The following is a 17,740-nucleotide window of genomic DNA, read 5'->3' as shown; positions in this document are numbered from 1 at the left end:
GCCTCTAAGACCTTGACTCAAGAGGGGTGAAAACATATTATTCCTTTGGAGTAAACAGCTATGAGATACAGGAATAAGTCAGGCATAATGAAGAGATAATATGCCTAGGGCAACTCAACAGCTATGTTAGCTCAGTGGACTAATTTAAGAGATTTAAGTTTAATTCCAGGGCTAGACTTGTAACTCTGACCTAGTCTAGGCCAACTTATCCTGGGAAGTCACGGATGACTGGCTTTGGGATTCTTTTAGCAGGTGTTGTTTCAATGTAAAAACATTTATTATCTTATACAGGCTGGCACTTGTCATACCACTGGAAACAATGATATTTATGAACAGGCTAACTCAGGCAAAAAAATTACAAATATGGGGTGTTAATATATCAAAAAAAGTCATGCGATGATTTTAAAGTAAATACATCAGTTAATATTGATTTAATTTACTTACAATATGTTTACAAATTTATTCACATGACTGGCTTGGTATTAAGTAGCATGAATATTCAGATAATTGCAGTCATCAGATTGGGTTTGGAATCCAAACTTTAGTCCTTTGATTTTAAATGATTAGTTTATTCGTGATTTAGACACTTATAACAATAATACTTAGCCATTTTCCTCAGTATAGATGAAAAGTAGAGAAGATTATATGGAAATGTCACATCTGTTAGCAAGTTTGTAAAAGGGTCTAAGTTTAACACTGCTTACCTTGGCCTAGATCTTTGTGTGGGCTAATGTAGACCCACCCTGTACAATTCTCTACCTTTCAAAATGCCCACCTGACCCATATACGCTATTGCCCAGGGTTTTTAATCTACTTTTAGTTTTCAGCTTTGCAGACCATTTTATAGCTGTGAAGGTAGGAAACCTGGTCAGCACGGATGAGTTGGGCCAAAGGGCCTGTTCCCATGTTGTTTGACTCTTAAAACAAAGATTGTGGGTACGAAGATGAGGAGGCCTGTCTCAGTTATCCAACACAACAGCTAAGCTCCCTAATCCTCATAAAGACCCTCTAAAATTCATCACTTCTCTCCCTGCCCACCCCCTCGTGCCCTGTCAGATCCAACATTCCACCTTCATGATGACTTCAATTGTGTGCCTTGTGGAAGGATATGACTTGTGTTACAGACAAGACCAGACACCCTCAAATTATCTTAAGAAGGTAGCTTAGACTCTAACTTTTTCTTATTTCAAAGGTAAATGCAACGTGCAGTGTTCCAGATGCATTTCAACTGGTCAAACAACTTAATGTTAAGCAAAACAGAATTTATTCAAACATGATAAGTTGTATAGGACATGAGTAAGGCCTCCTCTGGAACACTATGTCTAGTTCTGGTTACTCAGATATAGGAAGGATATTATTAAACTGGAGAGGGTTCACAAGAGATTTACCAGGGTGTTGCCAGGTATGGAAGGTTTGAGTTATAAAGAAAGGCTGAATAGACTGGAACTTTTTCACTTGAGTATAGGAAGCTGAGAGGCAACCTTAAAGAAGTTTATAAAATAATGAGGGATACAGATAGGTTTAATAGCAGTTGTCTTTTCCCTCGGGTGAGGGATTTCAAGATTCAAGCACATTTTTAAGGTGAGTGGAGAGAGATTTGAAAAAAGACATGAGAAGCAAATTTTTTACTCAGAGCGTGGCTCGTGTGGAAGAACTTTCAAAGGAAGAAGTGGACGTGGATACAGTTACAACATTAAAAAGACATGTGGATAAGTACATAAATAGGAAAGGTTGGGAGAGATGTGGTCCAGGAGCAGGCAGGTGGAATTTGTTTAGTTTAAGATTATGTTCGGCATGGACAGGTTGGACCAAAGAGTCTGCTCTGTGATGCATGATTATAAGGTTCTATGACTCTATGTACGCTCCATTGCCATATGCCTAGCATCGATTATGCACTGTACTCAGGAGTCATGCAATGGCAATGGGAATTATTTTTCAATCATTGCAGAAAAAATTCATACTAACAATCCCTATGAAAACAAATTCAAACATACTATCATTGATACTACAAACTTTGTGCAGTAGAATTTTTGAAAATTAATGAGGAACTGTAAAACATGACAACATGCTGGCCAATGTAAGGATCAACTTACATCCTCAGGACAGACCCCTATGATGACTCACTGCATTAAACAAGCATGTACATTTCAGGATCTAATTGTGACATTTAAAGGAGCCAAAACATTTTACACTTACTTTTCAGAATATCCCAAGCTCCTTGGTGGGCTTTCCCCAGTTGTCACAACCTTTTTAGGGACTTTTTTTATGACTTTGAATACAGCAGTGGAAAATTGTTATTCTTCTGACAAAATACTAATTGCAGCAATTTGCAATCTGATTCCCACCTCTGTTTGGAGTTAAAAATTCAAGCTCCTCTCTTTACCGAACTACGGGAGATCAGAGGCATGTGAAATGAAGTTCTGTCCTAGCTTCTACTTAGGACAGGATCAGGTTTAGTTGTGATAACCGCAATGGCATTACAGCCCCTTGGCATTCACTGTCCTGGCCCACAACTAAAGACTTGAAAAGACATTAGAGATCTTACACTAACCATCGAACCATATTTCAGAAAAAAAACATTAAGGAGATAAAAGGAGAAGAAAATTTGTTTGAGGATGGGGGAGGAGGGAGCTAATGTAGAGGGTTTGAAGACGAAAGTGAAAGCATTTTCTGTGGTGTGTGACTAAAACTGATTATTATGATCAGATAAGATTGAAGAAATGTTTTTGAAGAAGCCCACAGATGTAAGCCAGTGTGAAGAAATCAAAGAAAGGGATTTCAAATTCTAATCAGAAACATATGTAGACAACTTTTAAAAAGGTAATTGCAATAAAGTACTTAAAATTTAGAACATGGTAGCTGCTGAAGTTTTTTGTAAATTGAAAATTCCAGTGTCATTTGTATTAGAGACTCTGACCTGGCAGACTTGATTCAGTGGACAATCTTTGGCAAGATATATCATTTAAGATATATCATTGAAGATGTATCATAAATAAAGGAAACTACTTCATTGGCTAATAACTAATTCCAGTTATTTGGAGTAAAATCCTCTGAATTGTTTGAAACTTAAAAGCTCACAGTACTTCTGTCTTGATTTGCCTTCTAGTGCAGAGGAAACACAAAGGCAGGCAGCTTGTCATGTTTGTCAGCAGTGATCTTTCAAGGGGATGGAAATGTTACTGTTGCATGTGACTGCAGTTTACATGGCAAACACACTGCATGTGCTTCAGCTAAATAGCCATGTCTCCATGTTTAAGGGATTAGTCCTTAGTCAAGGGGGACTGCCATTAGTCAGAGAGTGGTGCCACAGTTAGTCAAGATCAGCACTCCTTCTTGGTCCAGAGACTTGGATGTGGTTAGGCAGCTACTTAACGCATCAAGGTTTCCATTTCACTACAGAGTGGGGAGTGGGCGTGGTAAGTCTTGCAGATCCAGTGCAACCAGTCTCGGGATTAACAATAGGTCAGTCAGGGAGCTGCGCAGATATCAAAAAGGGGTCTGATCACTCATCAGTCCGGGCTGTCCTTCTAATACAGTGAGTGAGTGGGCCATGGTTAATCCTGAAATTGTACTCACCGAAAGTCACAGAAGATCATCAGCAACCATTGCTGTGGTATGGGTGTTAGTTTTGGGGTTTGGAGATATCATACTAAGATGCAAAGAAGAAAATAATTGTGAAAGATTAGTCAACATGAAAGAGTGGGAAGTGACAGTGCATTGGAGGACATGGTGAGGGGAGTAATTGACAGTCACCACCACCTTGGCTTCAACAGGAGCTAGGGGTAGTGCTTCATGATTTTTGGCATGGCTAAGCTATAGGCTCAGGACTCAGTAGGTAATGTTGGTAGGTGAAGTCACAAACCAGTGTGTTGGATGGAGATACCTAGAAGTTCAGAACTGATGGGGTTGACACAGTGTGCAAGGAAGAAAGTATCATGAAGCTTTTGGAAATCATACAGGTTAGAATGCTGAGCCTGTGACTCACACTGCAACACATGACCTGTGTGGCCTTCTATCCTTATCTGAATGCTAAATGTGCAATGTCAATGAAAAGTGGCTGCAACCACAGCTTTAGTACGTAGATTGGTTATTTATTTCTATGCCTGAGCATGCAGGCTGTACTTGCGAGTGATATATGGCCTTTCAATGGACAAATGCGTAATTAAAGTATTTACACAGTACAGGTTGAAGAGGTTTATAACCATAGTGCATACTCTGCATTTGAAATACACGTAGTGTCTGACTGTGTGGGATACAAATCCTGGTCACAAGAAATCTTGACCACATCATTGATCATTACAGATTGATCACGGTCATCTCTGTGAAGTAATCATAGGTGACCATCGAAGTGTCACCACAATTCAGAAAGTTCAAGCCAAGTTCTCTTAAGCTGCACAAAGACATGGAGCTGATTTCCTCTCAATCTTGGACTGTGAACATGCTCTTATATGCAGTGCTGCCTTTCTTGGGTGATGTGGGGGCTGGGTTGGTAGAAGATATCAGTAATTGGTCTGCAGTTCAAATATTCTATTGTGTTTGAATGGTATGGCTTATGCTGCATACATCAGAATAAGGTCCATTATGTGAAAAGGTCCAATTTGAGGCATTCTGTGAGCTCTCCTCATGTTTCTAATGCCCCATTGCATGAAGGATTATCATGAAAGATGTGAAGGGCTTTATTAGTGAGTTCATCTTTCTGATGTGACTTTCCTCCAGTTTTTAAAATTACCTCAGTTAATTGTTCATTCTCTTTTTGGCACAATAAATTGTGCACCAACTGAAGAGTTAGACAGGGAAACAAATGCCTGGGCGACTGTCTATCCCTCTCCCTACTTCATGCATTCAATGCCACCCATCATGTAAAGTCACATGGAATATCCCAGGGCTATTTTTGACTGAGTCACCTGTTCCATGAGAATGTGTGGAGAATCAAGATTGTGAATTCTAGCTGTGCCATTTTGTGACAAATGCAGTTATACTTAAAGGAAATGGCAGAAAAGTTCTTCTGTAGTGAACTCTGATGCCACTTGCAAGCAAGTGTATAGCAACAGTCACAGTATGTGAGGATACAAAATACAAAGTGCCTACTTGTGCCAATGCATTGATGAATCAAGTAAAAAACAGTGATCTCTTGTCATAGATGAAACCCAAGTTAAACTTTGTTCTTCCATCTCACAGGCACACCGATGGATTATTTTTTCTCGACTTTCAATTTTAACAGAATTTCTGTTTGAAAAGAGTGGGGTTATGTTGGTTACCAGGACGGCGATGCAAGCAAAGTATTATAGCCTAGTTTACTGATCAGTGATAACTAATGTGCGGGTCAAAAAAGGAGAATCAGACAGCCTAAAGGTGCAGATATGTTAAGTAAGGGCAGACCAAAACATCCGTTGATTTTGTTAGCCTGAAATTCCTGTAGACCCAGATTGTATTTGAAATTACTAGAACAGGGTCATCTAAACAGGTAGCATTGGTGTATTTCTCCATTATGGCCCAATAAAGTCTTCATTGTAAACTCAGAAAGAGCATTCTGACTGTTGAATCTTTACCCTTCTTTGCTTGCAGCCTAACTGATCCTCTATGTTGCTATTCATTGGTGCTTTACTCTGCTTTTTCCTCATCGTCAGTATAATCACCTTTAGAGTTTGCATCTGGGTTTTATGTGAATTATGAACTTAAAATGCTATCTGTTGACTAAAACATCTTCTTTCTGTCTGGAGACCAGATGAGGCATTCTGAGGCAGCAGAATTTATACACGTGTCTCCTCATATCCTGCTGTAACTTTGGGACAGATTTGATGGAATTTCAGAGAAATAGCTAGATAATCATTTTACATTTTGTCCTACATTTTATGTTTTCATCATTCTGTGCAAAATTTGAGGTAGCAGGTTGGCAGAACACTTGTGGAAATTCTGTGATATAAATCATAAGTGTATTTGTCCTAACTTGCATGGTATTGTCATTTGTGCACAGTATGCATGGAAATTTTGTTGTAAAATATTCTGCAAAGTGAACAATATTTAATGAATGACACAGGTACACAGGCAAAACTCTAATTGCTTTTAACTCTTCCATTCCCACACTTTCAAAGCCTTCTCAGCACTCTCTGTCTATTGAAAAATGATCTGCTCCCATCAAATATATGATCTTATTGTTCACCAGTATGATGTGCTTCCTGATTTGCTTCCTGCACTACATTCGCTTCCCCAGAACCTTACCAGTTTTCCTTTTTTAAATCAGCAGCTTTCTCAACCAGTGCTCTTCTGACAGAGTGACTGTTTGCTTGTGGTATGAGATGACGGTTCTGGGTGTCCTATATTGTTTGCACTAGGAACCTTGGTCATGAATGCTGGCAGGCTGTTTAACAGCTGGGGCCTTCTCCTAAGTCCACACATGTACTTCCATCAAAGTTTCCTGCAGTGCCACTGGGTATGGAAACCTGGCTGATTTTGTCTTCCATGTCCATGGGGACTGAGGCCATTACACCTGACCTGCAACCAGGGTTCTGCTTATTAAATTGCCATCTTACTTTCTACCTTCCTGTCAAGATATCTTTGTGTTTGCACAAATCTCTAGCACATACTACATATCCTACATAGCACTGTTTTACAATAACATTCCTGCTGTACCTTCATGCTTCTTTTTAAATTTACTTCTTCCAGGTGTCTTTGAAATCTGTTTCTTATGAAGGTGCACATTGCAGAATCATGCATTTTTAGTAAGTATATGTTACATTGAAAAATAGGCATTACTCATATTTCCTTGTAAAATAATGTATTTGGTCCGTTGCCTACAAGTAGACTTGATACCTCCATGCAAAAAGGAAAACAAATGATTTTGGTAATAGCCTTGTAGCACTGAAGAAAAAATGTACAAAAAAAAGAGAATATTTTGCTGCAGCTAAGAAAAACAGAATCAGCCTTTAAGCATATTTTAAACATAATCTATTTATGCTATATCCTTTCATAGCCAATCAAAAGTTTAAAACAAATACATCATATAAGATGATATATGCATCGTAAAAATGAAATATTATTTTTGTAGCTCTGGGAAAAATACATTCTAGTGATCAAACAGAGATCCCTGATGATCCATTAAGGCCACCCAAATAATTAGCATTGTGTGTTTGAACATTTTGAAATATTATACAATAGACCTGCCTGAAATGTTGTTGATCAAACACTGCGCAAGACAATTGCTTATAGTTACACTTCCTTCAAGTACCATTTTAAGCAGTTGTTCAGACTTCCAGAATGGTGAGCAGTCAGCAAGTAAATAAATGAGTGTTCCATGCTAATGGGGCAGTGCCTTCTCCCAACCCCCATGCTATGGCAAATGCCTTTCTTCACAAATTGGTGGATGATTTGCACATGATGGCTCTTGTTAGAATGCTTTATTACTTCCAGTTTAAAAACAGTAATTAGAGTCACCATTGTTCTGTGAAAGCTAGCATTTTTAGTTGTACGTTTGACTGAGATGTCAAAGTTGCTATTCGTTTTTTGTTTAAATTGCACTTAGAACCTTTTGGCTACTGATCTACTAGCTGATGCTTTTTCCTGCCGGTGAATGTATTTTTTATCGTCAGCTTTCCCCATACAAGTCAAAAAAACCCCCTTTGCATACAATAGAGAATTAATCGTTTGATTTCAGAACAGGTCAAGTGTGAGACCTACTCGTAGGTAGCAGGTGAACAGTTCTCATCCAATGTTCACGCAATAAGTCAAAGGCAAGGTGTGCACTAGAGCAGGAAACAATTTCATCGTGTTTCATATTTAGCCTTAAGGCATACAACTTGTCCAGAGGTGCCTACAGGGAAAGAAGGAGTTAATTAAATTATGATATGCTTAGTTTTGAATCCTGTCGTGGGCCTGTCAGGTAATAGGCAACATGCCTGAACTTGAGGCAGGAAATCAACTGTGCATTAGCTGTGTTTTGTGGGGAGGCATATTACAATGTGCAATTGAGTTGGCAACTCTTTAGAGAATACAGAGATAGTTCCTACAGGTTTTGAAGCTCCATTTGATAGCATGACGTCTCGATAGATGAAATATGATCATGTTGTAAAGTAAGTGAAAAATTATTGGATGATATTTGTGCTACATTAATTGATGTTTGATTGAAATACGAATTAAGAATGGATTTTGATTATGTAATAGAATCTAGGACATCTGAAAAAAGTAGCTTGATTCATTTTTTTTCTGATTTTAAATTTGAAAAGCTAATACCATTTGACTTACTTAAGTTAACTTTTCATTTCCTTCTTTCTCCCACATGCAAGAGAGCATGTAGCTGTCCCAGCCTGTGATACAGTAACTGCCACAGTGCCTGAATCATATGCCGTCAGTCAATTCTTGCTGGATTCCTCAAGCACAGTCTCTGTAGAACAGTCTAACAAATCAAAAGATGACACGGCACAACGACCATCAGCCTTTGGAGCTTGTAAACTCCGGTTGCCACAGGCAGAGAGCAGCTGGCAGAGGGAAGAGAAAAATGCTCTGGTGAGTAAATCATTGTTAAATAGCATCAACGGATGTTTCAGCAATCAAATCTGCCAATGCGTAAATACTTATGGGTGAACACCTGGTTTTTGTACTGAAAAGGTCACCTGCCATTGGCACAGTTGATACAAACCAAAGCTTATAAAAGTTTACACACTCAGTGAACAAGTATGAGAATCTTCTACACAGATGAGTTTGGAATTTATTGTCATTGTCATTGTATTCTCATAGAATCACAGAGTCATACAGCATGAAAACAGGCCCTTTGGTTCAACCAGTCCATGCCAAACATAATCATAAACTAAACTAATCTGATCCCCTCCCTGCTCCTGGCCCATATTCCTCTAAATCTTTTCTATTCATGTATCTATCCAAATGTGTTTTAAACGTTGTAATTGTACCCGCAACCACCACTTCCTCAGGAAGTTCATTCCACACATAAACCACTCTGCATAAAAAAATTTGCCTTTTATGCCTTTTTTAAATCTTTCCCCTCTCACCTTAAAAACATGCCTCCTAGTCTTGAAACTCCCCATCTTAGGAAAAGGACAACTACAATTGATTCTATCTATAACTATTACTTTATAAACTTCCGTCAGGTCACCTCTCAACCTCCTACGCTCATGTGAAAAAGTCCCAGCCTATCCAACCTTCCTTGATAACTCAAACCTTCCATGCCTGGCAACATCCTGGTGAACCCTTTCCAGCTTGATAACATCCTTCCTATAACTGGCCAACCAAAACTGGACACAGTAGTCCAGAAGAAACCTCATCAATGTCCTGTACAACCTCAAGATGATTTCTCAACTCCTTTAATTAAAGGACTGAGCAATACAGACAAGCATGCTTAAGCACCTTTTTAACCAACATGTATTTAAGTGACGCAAACTTCAAAGAATTATGTGCATGAACTGCTTGGTCCCTCTGTTCCACAACACTACCCAAGGCCCTACCATCAATTGTATAAGTCCTGCCTTGTTTGTTTTACTAAAATGCAGTGCATCACATTTATCCAGATTGAACTCCATCTGCCATTTCTCAGCCCATTGACCCATTTGATCAAGATCTGTTTTCCCACCATTGCCCAAAGACACTGAGTATTTGCCCCTCACAACTACACCCAGCTATTATGTTCCAATTGCTAAATCAGACTTCAACAGAAAGAGATCAGATTCCTCTCTAGATACTTTTTAAACAACCTATTCAGAATTTTATTGCACACTGTAGAGACTTGAACCCAGGCTTCGTGGGTCAGAGGTATGGACACTACCACTGCACCACAAGCACCCTAACAATTATTTTCTAGCCTGTGATCATCACATCAGATACTGCCTTTTCCCATTGAACCTTTGACAGAACTTTGATGCATAGTGCATTAAGTGTATATTATTCAAAGATAATGTACAAATTTAACACTAAAAGCAAAAGAATATTATGGATGACATGATTACTGAGGATGAATTTGAATGAAAGCCCTGCTGTGATTCTATATAGTTAAAAACAATGTGATATACCTGTAAATTGTAACTGGATAGATATTTCAGGGAAAAAATATCTCAGTTTTAGCTAAAAAGAAAATGATTTCTGAGTGCTATTGCTGGAGATTCAGTACTTAGGAAATAAGATTTTTTTTCTTAATTTATTACAATAATAATAGACTTTTTTTTAAAACACAGCTGTCTTCATGGGTCATCAGACCATCTTATGTTACCAAAACAGTCACAATGAATCATGTCTCATTTCTAAAATTCAGTCTTCCAAATTAAACAAGAATTTTATAAAATATCATAAGAGCTTTGTACTGTTTTGTTGTATTTGTGTATATCTGTACGTCAACATATGGAAACACAGAGAAACAAACCTAACATTTGTGGCTGTACAGGATACTGATGAGGCCACCTTTGGAATAGTGAATTTAATTCTGGTCTCCTTGCTAAAGGAACGATGTGTGAAACTTGAAAGGTTTCAGAAAAGATTTGCAAGGATGTTGCCAGGGTTGGAGGCTTGGAATGATAGGGAGAGGCTAAATAGGGTGGGGATATTTTCCCTGGAATGTAAGAGGCTGAAACTTTATAGTGGTTTATAAAATCATGAGGGGCATGGTTAGGATGAATAGTCAAAGCCTTTTCCTCAGGGTAGGGGAATCCTAAATTAGAGGACATCGGTTTAACACAAAAGAAACTTAAGGGGCAACTTTTTCACACAGAGGATGGTGCAGTTTGGAATGAGCTGCCTGGGGAAGTGGTGGAGGCTGGTACAATTACAACATTTAAAAGGCATCAGGAATGGGGATATGTATAAGAAGGGTTTAAAGGGATGCTGGCACATGAGACTAGATTAATTTAGGATATCTGGTCGACATGGATGAATTGGACTGAAGAGTCTGTTTCCATGCTGTACATCTCTATGGCTCTATGACTCTATAACTGGCAAATCTAGTGTTATAGTATTGAAAGAAAATCTGAAACTCCACTGTGTTGTGAATATAGATATTTTCAAATCAACCAGTTCAGAGATGTTATTGACACATCTCCGGAGCAGGTGGGACTTGAACCCAGGCCTCCTGTTTCAGAGGTAGTGACACAGCCTCCACATAAGAGCCCTCAATATTGGGGATATACTTGTTTGAAGGTAATAACAAACACTTGAGTGGAGTATTGAATAGTTTGATATCGATTCCTGCCAATTTCATTCTGTATGAGCAGCTGTGAATTTGACCAGGATTATTTGGAAATGAATGAAGTCTGAGTTAACTTAATTGGGATTCTCTAGTTCCTGACAGTATTTAACAGAGCTAATTTAAGAACGTTGTTCAAGTGGGTTAAGAGTGAGAGTGCAAACAGCAGAAGTTTAAAACAAAAATATTCGGATCAAATCAGCCTGAACTTCTGAAAGGCAGTTGAATTGTGGAATAGTTGCCAGTGATGTCATGGAGGTAGGCCATAGATATTGATTCAAGCGACAATTAAGCCTATTTTTGGAGACAAGTTGGATTGAGGGACATGGTATAAGACTCGTTAAGTGAAACTAAATTTAATCAACTAGGGTCAGGTTTGTTGAAATCTAAGTGGTCTTTCGCTGTCCCTCAGAATTCTGACATCTATCCTCAATGGATGAAAAACATCAGTGGTAAGTGTTAAATGTCAGTGTGAGTTTTCATGGTTAGATGGGACCTGTACAGAAAACAATATCACCTCCACTAACCAGCATTAGAAAAAAGTACCAAAATTAAGTAATTTAATGTAAACAATTATAAATACCATAAATACCAGTGAATCTACCTGTTATATTTTAAACTGATTTTGCACAAACCAAAAGCAAGGTCAGAAAAGTTGACCTGAAGAGAGTCATAGATCCAGAACAGTCGTAGACTCATACAGCACGGAAACAGACCCTTCTGACCAACACGTCCATGCCAACCGAGTTTCCCAAACTAAACTAGTCTGACTTGCTTGCATTTGGCCCAAATCCCTCTAAACTTTTCCTCTTTATGTACGGATCCAAATGTCTTTTAAATGTTCTAACTGTACCTGCATCTACCATTTCCCCTGGCAGTTCATTCGACATATGAACTGAAAATGTTACCCCTCGTGTCCTTTTTAAATCTTCTCTCCTCACCTTAAAAATTATGCCCCCTAGTTTTGAACTTCTCCAAATCAGGGAAAAGGCTTTTACTATTCACCTTATCTATGCCCCTCATGATCTTATAAATCTTTATAATTCATCCCTCAATCTCCTATACTCCTGTGTAAAAAGTCCCAGCCTACCCAGCCTCTCCTTGTAACTCAAACCCTCCATCACTGGCAACATCTTGCTAAATCTTTTCTGAACCCTCTTCAATTTAATTATATATTTCCTATAGAGAAAATAGTGGCAATAAATACAAAGAAAAATATAACTAAGGGCATGTGAATAAAGAGCAAATAGATGTGAAAGATGAAAGTGTAATAACACCCAGACTGTTGCAGTAAAACGTCCACACAATTATTGGTTTCTAAGGTGACTTTCAGGCAATAAGGCATATGTCCACTTTGTCTTGCGCTTGTAATTTTGAGGCCAAAGGGACCAGGTAAATTGGAATATAACTGAATAATGAAGGATTATGAGAAAGATATTGGACTGATTTAACCAAGATTAAATCTTCGTTAAAGTTTAATGAGTCATCCTTTAAACCTTGTGTCATTTGCATTGACTGTATATACCAGCAATAAATTAGGCCCAGATAGGTTTCATTTGTAGTACAAAGCCAAGCTTCGATCAGAGAGTCTTTTAATTGAAATATTTTTGCAGTTAGTTTCCTAAAGTCTGCACAGGCACAATCTTTATTATTTCATGGAATTAGAAATGATTATTCGAGTAACTTTACTGATCTCCTACTTGCAGAATACGTGAAGAAAGCTCAGTCACATTTTGATTTCCTCCCTTTGATTGCTACAGTGCTGGGACTGGGATCATTAAATTTACTTGATTAATTACGGTAGTTAGTTTAGGTGAATAACCTTCATGTCTACATCACTTTTGCACATGTATATAGTGGGGCTACAGACAACAAAACAAATATCTGTTTGGATTCATCCCATTAATAGTTTTCCTTTCCTCAGCTGGATAAATGGTGAAAAATAATAAATGTCTCAGGTTTTCAGACAAAGTAAACCAAATGTGCAGTGTGGATCTCTACCTCCAGACTGCATAAATGAGATCCTTCCATTCTATGCAGTTAGGTCTCTCTTTGGTGATTTGGGCACATACCCATACGTCAATGCTGTGTTGAGATGAGGAGTGGCTGCACTGTAGGGAGTGGCACCTTTTGGATGAAATGTAATATTTTAGATTCCTCTTACAATCTTGCGGAATTTGCTGGATATGATAGTGTACTTCTCGATATATTGTACATGATTCCTTAGTACAGTGTGTTGCAAATCAATATGAATCTATGTGAAAGATAAACAGCAGCGAGTAAGTGGAAAATTATCTGTAACATTCAAGAATCTTTTCTTTTTTTAACATTATATTGACAAATGCTCAAAAATATTGTATAGTTGTAGAAAAAGAACAGGGTCACGGTGACGGGCAATTGGCTTTCTCACCCAACATGACCCCACAACTCCACAGCACCTTCCCCTGCACTTGCAGAAGGTGTAACACCTGCCCATTTACTTCATCTCTCTTCACTATCCAAGGTCCAAACACACCTTCCAAGTGAAGTAGCACTTTACCTGCACCTCACTCAATCTAGCTTTCTGTATTTGCTGCTCACAATGTGGTCTCCTCTACACTGGGGAAACAAAGTGTAGACTGGGGGCTCACTTCACAGAACACCTCCATTTTGTCCATAGAAAAGACCCTGAGCTTCCATTTGAGTGAAAGTGAGGACTGCAGATGCTGGAGATCAGAGTCAAGATTAGAGTGGTGCTTGAAAAGCACAGCAGGTCAGGCAGCATCCGAGGAGCAGGAAAATCGACGTTTCGGGCAGGAGCCCTTCATCAGGAATGAGGCTGGGAGCCTTCAGGGTGGAGAGATAAATGGAAGGGGGTGTGTGGCTGGGAGAAGGTAGCTAAGAATGCAATAAGTAGATGGAGGTGGGGATAAAGGTGATAGGTTGGAGAGGAGAATGGAACGGATAGGTGCGAAGGAAGATAGGCAGGTAGGACAGGTCATGAGGATGGTGCTGAGCTGGAAGTTTAGAACTGGGGTAAGGTGGGGGGGGGGGAATGAGGAAACTGGTATTGATGCCCTTGGGGTTGAAGTGCAGAAGATGAGGCATTCTTCCTCCAGGTGTCTAGTGATGAGGGAGTGGAGATGGAGGAGGCCCAGGACCTGCATGTCCTCGGCAGAGTGGGATGAGGATTTGAAATGCTCAGCCACAGGGTGGTGGGGTTGATTGGTGTGGGTGTCCCAAAGATGTTCCCTAAAACGTTCTGCAAGAAGGCTTCCAGTCTCCCCGATGTAAAGGAGACTGCATCGGGAGCAATGGATACAATAAATGACTTTTGTGGACGTACACATGAAACTTTGATGAATGTGGAAGGCTCCTTTGGGGCCTTGGATGGAGGAGAGGGGGGAGGTGTGGGTGCAGGTAAAGGAAGGGGAGGGAGATGTCAGAGATGGTCCAGATGAATTTAAGGTTGCGGCGGAATGTGTTGATGAAATTGATGAACTGCTCAACCTCCTCATGGGAGCACGAGGTGGCACCGATGCAGTCATCAATGTAGTGGAGGAAGAGGTGGGGAGTGGTGCTGGTGTAACTATGGAAGATGGACTGTTCTACGTAGCCAACAAAGAGACAGGCATAGCTGGGGCCCATGCGGGTGCCCATGGCTACCCCTTTCATCCAGACAAAAGGACCAGTTCCACCACAGAACACACCAGATGGCCTCCTTTTTCAAGACCGTAATTTCCTCTCCCAAGTGGTTGAAGATGCCCTCCAACGCATCTCATCCACTTCCCCCCCCTCCAACCGCGACAAGGACAGAACCCCCCCGGTCCTCACCTTCCACCCCACCAACCTCCGCATAAACCGCATCATCCACCGACATTTCCGCTACCTACAAATGGACCCCACCACCAGGGATACATTCCCCTTCCCACCCCTATCTGCTTTCCACAAAGACTGTTCCCTCTGTGACTACCTAGTCAGGTCCACACCCCCCAACAACCCACCCTCCCCTCCTGGCACCTTCCCCTGCCATCGCAGGAATTGCAAAACCTGCGGCCATACCTCCCCCCTCATCAATTGTCCACACGTTTTCTCACACTGAAGATTCAAACTTAATTTGAACAAGCAATTAAAAACAGCACAGAAAGCCAATTAACCAGAAAAACTGAAAGAACTGTGGACGCTGGAAATCAGAAACAAAAATCAGAAATTGCTGGAAAAAAAACTCACCACGTCTGGCAGCAGCCACGGAGAGAAAGCAGAATTAACATTTCAAGTCTAGTGACCCTTCTTCAGAACTAATGGTAGCTTGGAAAAGATTGATATTTATGCAGAAGAAAGGGTGGGGATGGGGGAGAGTAAATGATGGGTGGAGATAGAACCGAAAGAGAGAGAAACACAATTGGATAGATAAAGGAGTGGGTAAAGGTTAGTCTGGGGGATGAATAAACTGCTAATGGAGACTATCAATAGCTAACAATGGATTGTGTGTGGTAGCAGCCCATGTGATGACAAAGCTTGGTGCAGGGGGTTGTAGTAAGGACATGGGAAAAGGTGCCTCAAGTCCTAAAATTGTTAGATCCATATAAAGTCCAGAAGGGCGCAGAGTTCCCAAGCAGTTCATGAGGTGCTGTTCTTCCAGCTTGCACTGAGCTTCACTGGAGCACTGCAGCCAGCCTGAGTCAGAGACTTTGGCCAGGGAATGGGGTGGTATGTAGAAGCGACAGGCAACTGGAAGCTCAGGGTCAAGATGGCACGGAGGCTCAGTGGTTAGCACTGCTGCCTCAAACTCCACATGGTAATCCAAGTCTGGAAACGAATTCAGGTCCCTGGCGCTGTGAGGCATTAGTGCAAACCACAGAGTCACTGTGTCACCCTATGGAGTAGTGTGACAGGCAAGTAGGAATATGGAGTGCGCCATTGAGGATTGAGATGAGGAGAAATATCTTCACTTAGAGAGTAGTGAGCTTCTGGAATTCTCTGCCACAAAAAGTGGTTGAGGCCAAAACATTGAATGTTTTCCAGAAGGAGATAGATATATTTCTTCGGGCTAAAGGGATCAAAAGGGTATGAGATGAAAGTGCAATCCGGTAGAGTTGGATGATCAGCCATAATCATATTCAATCAAGTTTCAAGAAAATGTGTTGCTGGAAAAGCGCAGCAGGTCAGGCAGCATCCAAGGAGCAGGAGAATCGACGTTTTGGGCATGAGCCCTTCTTTAGGAATGAGGAAAGTGTGCTAAGCAGGCTAAGATAAAAGGTAGGGAGGAGGGACTTGAGGGAGGGGCGTTGGAAATGCGATAGGTGGAAGGACGTTAAGGTGAGGGTGATAGGCCAGAGTGGGGGTGGGGGCGGAGAGGTCAGGAAGAAGATTGCAGGTTAGGAAGGTGGTGCTGAGTTCGAGGGTTGGGACTGAGACATGGTGGGGGGAGGGAAATGAAACTGGAGAAATCTGAGTTCATCCCTTGTGGTTGGAGGGTTCCTAGGGGGAAGATGAGGCACTCTTCCGCCAGCCATCGTGTTGCTATGGTCTGGCACTGGAGGAGTCCAAGGACCTGCATGTCCTTGGTGGAGTGGGAGGGGGGGGGTTGAAGTGTTGAGCCATGGGGTGTTTGGGTTCGTTGGTCCGGGTGTCCCAGAAGTGTTCTCTGAAAAGTTCCGCAAGTAGGCAGCCTGTCTCCCCAATATAGAGGAGGCCACATCGGGTGCAGCGGATGCAGTAAATGGTGTGTGTGGAGGTGCAGGTGAATTTGTGGTGGATATGGAAGGATCCCTTGGGGCCTTGGGGGGAAGTAAGGGGGGAGGTGTGGGTGCAAGTTTTGCATTTCTTGCGGTTGAAGGGGAAGGTACCAGGAGTGGAGGTTGGGTTGGTGGGGGGTGTGGACCTGACGAGGGAGTCACCGAGGGAGTGGACTTTTGGAACGCTGATAGGGGAGGAGAGGGAAATATATCCCCGGTGGTGGGGTCCGTTAGGAGGATGCTAAAATGACGACTGATGATACGATGTATATCGTTTGGTGGGGTGGTAGGTGAGAACCAGGGGGGTTCTGTCCTGGTGGCGATTGGAGGGGCGGGGTTCAAGGGCGGAGGAGCGGGAAGTGGAGGAGATGCATTGGAGAGCATCGTCGACCTCGTCAGAGGGAAAATTGCGGTCTTTGAAGAAGGAGGCTATTTGGATTGTTCGGTAGTGGAATTGGTCCTCCTGGGAGCAGATGCGGTGGAGGCGAAGGAATTGGGAATATGGGACGGCGTTTTTACAGGGGGCAGGGTGGGAGGAGGTGTAGTCTAGGTAGCTGTGGGAGTTGGTCGGTTTATAGTAAATGTCCGTGTTGATTCGGTTGCCCGAGATAGAAATGGAGGGGTCTAGGAAGGGGAGAGAGGAATCTAAGACTGCCCAGGTAAATTTGAGGTTGGGGTGGAAGGTGTTGGTAAAGTGGATGAACTGTTCAACCTCCTCGCGGGAGCACGAGGCAGTGCCGATACAGTCATCAATGTAGCGGAGGAAAAGGTGGAAGATGGACTGTTTCACATATCCTACGAAGAGGCAGGTATAGCTGGGGCCCATGCGGGTGCCCATGGCTACTCC

At 41.3% G+C, this 17,740-nt stretch overlaps 1 protein-coding gene across 1 annotated transcript in view; it reads left to right on the top strand.

Moving 5' to 3' along the window:
- LOC140463419 (uncharacterized) overlaps window positions 1-17,740 on the top strand; it is a 216,929-nt gene that overhangs the window by 129,245 nt on the left and 69,944 nt on the right. The window contains exon 7 of the mRNA XM_072557330.1: window positions 8,280-8,499. Within this exon, the coding sequence (XP_072413431.1) occupies window positions 8,280-8,499 (220 nt within the window). The remainder of the gene's footprint in view (window positions 1-8,279; window positions 8,500-17,740) is intronic.

Source organism: Chiloscyllium punctatum, chromosome 38 (genome assembly GCF_047496795.1).
Source record: "Chiloscyllium punctatum isolate Juve2018m chromosome 38, sChiPun1.3, whole genome shotgun sequence".
NCBI classification, from domain to species: Eukaryota; Metazoa; Chordata; class Chondrichthyes; order Orectolobiformes; family Hemiscylliidae; genus Chiloscyllium; species Chiloscyllium punctatum.
Note: the sequence above shows the minus strand (reverse complement) of the source record. Positions and strands in the feature narration are given on the sequence as shown.